We start from the raw sequence: 7213 nt of genomic DNA, 5'->3' as shown, positions 1-7213 counted from the left end.
TCGAACCCAGAAGTTCGATTGCCAGCCGCTGAACTAGCGGGTAAGTGTAGCCAAGGCCTTAGAGTGAAGATCTGCTATTTCTATCCAATCTATTTAGTATATTAAGTTTAGATTGTGTTTTTTTGTTTATTTGCTAGGTACTCTGCTTTGATCTGTTTGCTATCCCTTAGACTTTAAGTGATTATATCTGTTGTAGTTAATAAACTTATTTTTGCTTTATTCTAAATCAGTGTGTGAGAATAATAATTCTGGGGCAGAAAGCTGTTGCATATTCCTCTCCACATTGAGGGAGGGGGTAAATTTTATGAGCTTACACTGTATAGTTCTCTGTGCAGCGCTAGATGATGTAATTTTGGGTTTATACTCCAGAGGGGCTGTGTGCCTTAGGAACTGGGAGGTGCCCTCGCTATGCTTTCCCATGCAGGGGCCGGTCAGAGAGCCTGCATGTGATGCAGCTGGGTGTGTCCTTAGCTGTGTGAATGCTGGTGAAAATGAAAGATTGGAGGGCTTTGCAGCTGGTGGGTCAGGGGACTCAGTTTCACCCCAGTTTCAGGTGACACCCCAGGGGAACCCGTCACTGTGTCATTTTGCAATGGGCGGAAGGTGTGTAAGGGCGTGCCTATACTGCAGTGTAAGCCTAGGGTCAGTGGGTCTTGAAGCCGTAGTTTCAGGGTGTGTCAGCATTCATGCAGAATATTGATCCTAGGTTTATAATTTCTGGCCTCAGGCCTCAAACCAGTGCTTAGGCGTCGACACTGCGTTACGCAGACTGAAGTGAATCCAGTCTGTGCCAGGTTGCCTAGCACCTCCCCAGCTGAAGCTGCTCCAGCCTTTAGTTTGTGGTGCCCCGTGGGAAAAGTTGACTGTCCATCCCGCAGCCGATCTGTCTTTTGGTCTCCCCGCTCCTGGAAGATGGAGCCAGCAACATGGAGGAGTCGGTGTACAAAGCAATTGTCTTGCTTGTGATTTCACTCCAGTTTCAGGCAATGGTGGACATGTTGGCAGCATTTTATGACCTGCTGACAACCTGTGTTGTAGGAGGAGGCTCAGGAGGCTGATACAGACGTGGCAGACTGAAACCGGATGATGCTCCTCATGGCTCTCAGGAGAGTCACTGATGCTCCCTATGTAGATTGCAACAGAGGGTCCTGTGGCACCTTTAAGACTAACAGAAGTATTGGGAGCATAAGCTTTTGTGGGTAAGAACCTCACTTCTTCAGATGCAAGTAATGGAAATTTCCAGAGGCAGGTATAAATCAGTATGGAGATAACGAGGTTAGTGCAATCAGGGAGGGTGAGGTGCTCTGCTAGCAGTTGAGTGTGAGCACCAAGGGAGGCGAAACTGCTTCGGTAGTTGGATAGCCATTCACAGTCTGTTTAATCCTGATCTGATGGTGTCAAATTTGCAGATGACCTGGAGCTCAGCAGTTTCTCTTTGGAGTCTGGTCCTGAAGTTTTTTTGCTGTAAGATGGCTACCTTTACATCTGCTATTGTGTGGCCAGGGAGGTTGAAGTGTTCTCCTACAGGTTTTTGTATATTGCCATTCCTGATATCTGACTTGTGTCCATTTATCCTCTTGCGTAGTGACTGTCCAGTTTGGCCAATGTACATAGCAGAGGGGCATTGCTGGCACATGATGGCATATATAACATTGGTGGATGTGCAGGTGAATGAGCCGGTGATGTTGTAGCTGATCTGGTTAGGTCCTCGCCCACAGACAACCCGCCAACCTTAAGCATATTCTCACCAGCAACCACGCACCGCACCATAACAACTCTAACTCAGGAACCAACCCATGCAACAAACCTCGATGCCAACTCTGCCCACATATCTACACCAGCAACGCCATCACAGGACCTAACCAGATCAGCTACAACATCACCGGCTCATAAATGGACACAAGTCAGATATCAGGAATGGCAATATACAAAAACCTGTAGGAGAACACTTCAACCTCCCTGGCCACACAATAGCAGATGTAAAGGTAGCCATCTTACTGCAAAAAAACTTCAGGACCAGACTCCAAAGAGAAACTGCTGAGCTCCAGGTCATTTGCAAATTTGACACCATCAGATCAGGATTAAACAGACTGTGAATGGCTATCCAACCACCGAAGCAGTTTCGCCTCCCTTGGTGCTCACACTCAACTGCTAGCAGAGCACCTCACCCTCCCTGATTGCACTAACCTCGTTATCTCCATACTGATTTATACCTGCCTCTGGAAATTTCCATTACTTGCATCTGAAGAAGTGAGGTTCTTACCCACGAAAGTTTATGCTCCCAATACTTCTGTTAGTCTTAAAGGTGCCACAGGACCCTCTGTTGCTTTTTACAGATTCAGTCTAACATGGCTACCCCTCTGATACTTGACCCTATGTAGATTGGCTCTTCTGGAGCAGGGCCACAAGCACAGGCGGGTGGAACCACCTCATCACGCAGACCTGGAATGACCAGCAATGGGTCCAGAACTTGCTCATGAAGAAAGCTACATTCCTGGCACTCTGTAAGCAGCTTCCCTGGACCCTCCAATGAAACGACAGATCCACAAGAGTGGCCCTACCGGTGCAGAAGTGGGTGGCTCTACCCAGACTGCTACAGGTCTGTGGCTAACAAGTTTGGTGGTTGAGCAAGTCAGCAAAAAGCCAGCCATCCTCAAAGTCCTTTGTGGTTTATATGTGTCTGCAATTGACCAGCAAGGCAACTATGGAGCATTCTCAGAGTCCTTTCACCAGAAACCCTGAAAACATGAGAGCCTGGTGTGACACACTGTACTTCAAAATAGCAGCCTGTAACCCTCATGTTCATCATTCATAGATGATTGTGATATTTCATACAGAGCATGCCATGTAAGATATCATAAGGATCATGACCTGTTCTATCCAAATATGTATGTCGTTAGTGTGTATGAGATTTTGCTGTATTGTTGTCACTGAAATATGTTGTAAGTTTGAGAGCCTCTACTGCCAGGTGGATGTGAACAAACCACTAATCAACTCTATTACTCAGTTGTACAAGTCCACCACAATGGGGGTTTATGTGATCACTGTGACTCAGCAACGCCCACCAGGACATGTCTGGGCAAGTGTCTTCTAGGCACATGAACTAAGGATATAAAACAGGGGACTAGGGCATCATGCTTGGGCCTTTCTCCTCCATCACATATGCTGGAAGACGTCAACAGAGGAGACTGGTCCCAGGCTTGAGTGAGAGGTCTGTGTATTGTGAACTGTAACATCCAGTGGGGTGAGAAAATCACACCTCCCTGAGAAGCAGTAGCTATCTCGACGGGAGACCCTCTATCGTCCACATACACTGACCTAAACCCCCATGTAGACAGTGCTAACCGTTGCTCGGCATGTGGACTTTTCACCCCCCTGAGCGACGTAGTTATGTTGACATAGGTCTGACTGTCAATGAAATTAAGTCGACCTAACTTATATCGGCATACACCTGCCACAGTAATTACAGCATTTGTGCGTCTACACTTTGCTCCTTGAGTCGGCAGTGCGCAGCCTCACCAGCAGTGCTGGTATCAGTTGTACTGTCAGTGCTGGGCATTGTGGGGACGGCTCCTGAAAGCCAGTAACAATTGACATAAATAACGCAGTGTCTACGCTGACACTGCGTCAATCTAACTACATTGACCTTGACTCTGTGCCTCTCATGGGGTCCTGGGAGGGACACAGTGCAGCGGGGCAGTTACGTCAGCAGGAGCGAAATTTAAGTGTAGAGACTTCCACAGTTAGGTTGACATAAGCTGCCTTGCGTCAACCTAACTCTGTAGTGTAGACCAGGCGTCAGTGGTCTTGATGTTTACACTGTTTTAACAACAACATAGCACTGAATTCCCTCCCGAGGGTGCTTTCACTGGGATCGTTATCAACAGCCTCAGTGGAGATTCCAACAGCCGCCTGAGCCAGCGCGAGGCAGCTTTCCTCTATAAACCCTGGAAGCTCCAGAGCAGGAGGCATGAAAGTCCCTCGTAATATACACAGGTGTGTGCATCAAGCAAGAAAGCAAACGCCAGCTCAGTACAGCAGTAGAAGGTAGGTGTCTTTGCCGAGTGAATGCGGGCTTGTCCATGTGGGGGGTGCTGGTGCACAAATGCAGGGTGTCAATTCTACAGTGCACCAAACGTCATGCACAAAGGAAATTTCAGTGGGCACCAGCAAGAGTCTATACGAGCCAGTTCATGTGCAACTTGCAGGTGCCCTTTAGAAATCCCATTGCTCTTGAGTGCACTCCCCTACCCTGCAGACAAGCTCTGAGAGCAGGAGACACTGGGGGGAGCAGCCTGGAAGTGGAAAGCAGGTCCCAATGCCCACAGCCACTCAGCTTTGCCATTTCCTGCAGCGGATTCAATTTAAATCTGATCCTTCCTGGGGTTTGTCCCCACAGGGAGTTAATGTGTGGCAGGCTGGGGTGGAAATCTGCAGTGCTCTAGGTTGCCGTGCAGTAAGGGGCCACACGGGCCCTGCTATTGTGCACTAAAAGTCCCCTAGTGGACCTTGCCCTAGTGCTGTTTGAAATGGGTGTAGGTCGAAGTGCACTAGGGAATGTTGAGTGCACTGCAGCAGGGTCCATGCAGCATTAGTACGTGGCAGGCTAGTGCTCTGGAGAGTCACACCCCAGCTTTTCATTTAGACATGCCCTTAGTCAGATCCTGGGGATCTCACAGAGGAAGAAACGGTGCTGTAGTGGGAAGGAGACCAGCTGGAGCACACCAGAGCTGTGCATTTCCTACTCCGTCTCACTTCCTACTCCCTGCCCAGTGGCACTGCAGAGCGTGGCTGGGAGCATGAAGCTGCACTGAATCCAGGTCCAGACACACTCACTTGTCAGCTGGGCTGCAGAGTGCAGCTGGGGTAGAGCATGTCTCTGGTGCCCGAGGAGTGGGAGAGGGAGGGGGTCTGTGCATGGCTGCTGGGGTTTCCCTTTGCGTATGGGGCAGGGCGCTGGGCAGAGGCCGTTTCCCTGCTGCACTGCTGGTCAGTGTCTCAGGCACTAGCAGGAGGCGAGCATGCTCACGCCCTGTTCTGCTGGCGCTGACACGCAGGCTCCTGTGCTGCGCCTGGTGTCTCAGAGCGGGGGGATGAGAGAGTCTCTTCTTTTCCCACATGCTAAATGGGGCTGGGAATGGAGCAGAGAAGCGGATGCCTGGATGGGCAGAGTTTAATGGGGCTGGGAATTTCAAGGTAGTCTGGTGATCAAATCCCCCTGATTTTTCAATAGTGTCAAATTTTCTTTAGGTCCCTTTGAATTATCCCAACCTCAGAAAAGACTCCGAGGTGTTTAAATTAAGGAGGAGATGAACAAAATGGGAAGTGCAAGAGGACTGATAAATGGGACAGAGAAGCTATAACACCACTGTCTTGGGAAAACATTTCCCACTTATGAGATTGTACAAAGGCATTCAAGGGAGCTGAATATTTTTCTGGAGCATCTAGTATTTGCCACTATTAAAGACAGGAGTCTAGATTAGAGGAATTACTGCTCTTCCTGGGTGTGTCAATACCTGTGTTCCTGACTGAGTCTCACAAGTCCAAGGTACGTGGCCCTAGAAGACAATATGTGACTTTGTCATTTTCCTATTTGAACGTTCATGTAATTGAATGGAGGGAACTTTCTATTGTTTAATAGCAGACGAAATTATTCCAGTGTTTGGTGCTTTTTTCCCTACTATTACAGCTCATGGAGAAAGCAGAAGGGAGAAATCAAACGCCCGTCACAGAATTCATCCTCCTGGGATTCGGGAATCAACCTGGGCTGCAGATTCTTCTCTTCCTCCTGTTTCTAGTGATCTACGTTATGACAATGGCTGGGAACCTCCTCATCGTTGTGCTAGTTGTGACTGATCAGCACCTTCACACCCCCATGTACTTCTTCCTGGGGAACTTGTCCTGCCTGGAGACCTGCTACACCTCCACCATCCTGCCCAGGCTGCTGGCCAGTCTCCTGACTGGGGACAGAACTATTTCTGTGGAGGGCTGCATCACACAATTGTCTGTATTTGTTTTTCTAGTAACTACAGAGTGTTATCTCTTGGCGGTGATGTCTTATGATCGGTATTTAGCTATATGTAAACCGCTGCACTATGGAGCCTTTATGAACGGCCGGCTGTGCTTCCAGCTAGCAGCTGGGTCTTGGATAAATGGGTTTCTAGCTTGTACAATATTAGTGTGTCTCATGTCAGAGTTAATTTTCTGTGGCCCCAATGAAATGGATCACTTCTTCTGTGATCTCACCCCAATGCTAAAACTCTCCTGCAGTGACACCAGCCAGATCACACCGGTTATTTATACATTTTCCTTCCTTAATTTAGTTCTCCCATTTCTATCAACCTTGACATCCTATGTTTGTGTCATCAGCACCATCCTGAGAATCCCTTCCACCACTGGGAGGCAAAAGGCCTTTTCCACGAGCTCCTCCCACCTCATCGTGGTGACCATCTTCTATGGGACAATAATGATTGTCTACATGCTGCTGAAATCCAGCACCCTGAGAGCCCTGAACAAAGTGTTCTCTGTCTGCTACACAGTCCTGACGCCCCTGGCCAATCCGCTCATCTACAGCCTGAGAAACAGAGAGGTCAAGGAGGCCCTGAGAAATGGTGTCAGGAGATCTGTGACCCTTACAAAGAATTCAGATTAGGTGACTGAAAGGAGGTTCAGTCAATCAGGATTCTGTTGTCAAAGTGGCAGGGTCCATGTGGCCCCTGATACCCAAGTGCTGTGTGAAAGACATGCGTGTGCATAAATATATTTAAAATTATAGAGATGGTTGGAAAATGATTTTGTGGGGTTATTTTGGCAGAAACTTTTGACTTTTCACAAAGAACTGAAAACTATGAAAATTAATTTTTTTTTTTTTTTGGCATGTGAAATCCGAAAACTTTCAGCTGGAAGTTGAAAAAAATGGTTCTGTTTTCCATTTTCTGTCAAAAAAAAAAAGTCAGTTTCTCTGAGGGAAGCAGACATTTTTCATGAAAAAGTTTGTTTAGTCAAATCCCTATTTTTGTTGAAATAAGGTTTGACTAAAAAGTTTTCACCAGCTCTAGTAAACAGTAAGTGACTGGATGAGGAGCTGGTCGATGGTGCTCAAGAATATGTATCATTGTTTTTGTAGGACCAATAAAAATTATTGTTTCACACTGCAAATTGGCTTCCTTTGTTCAGTTCTTGTAACAACCTTTTATGGACTTGAAAACTGTTA

General features: G+C 47.5%; 1 protein-coding gene across 1 annotated transcript; it reads left to right on the top strand.

The window, feature by feature from the left end:
* Window positions 1-5689: 5689 nt before the first annotated feature.
* LOC135975086 (olfactory receptor 6N1-like) lies at window positions 5690-6760 on the top strand. The gene has a single exon (XM_065565132.1). It carries the CDS (start codon window positions 5693-5695, stop codon window positions 6650-6652), a length of 960 nt encoding a protein of 319 aa, XP_065421204.1. The 5' UTR covers window positions 5690-5692; the 3' UTR covers window positions 6653-6760.
* The last annotated feature ends 453 nt before the right edge of the window (window positions 6761-7213 follow it).

The sequence above is a fragment of the Chrysemys picta genome, chromosome 13 (assembly GCF_011386835.1).
Source record: "Chrysemys picta bellii isolate R12L10 chromosome 13, ASM1138683v2, whole genome shotgun sequence".
Classification (NCBI taxonomy): Eukaryota; Metazoa; Chordata; order Testudines; family Emydidae; genus Chrysemys; species Chrysemys picta.
Note: the sequence above shows the minus strand (reverse complement) of the source record. Positions and strands in the feature narration are given on the sequence as shown.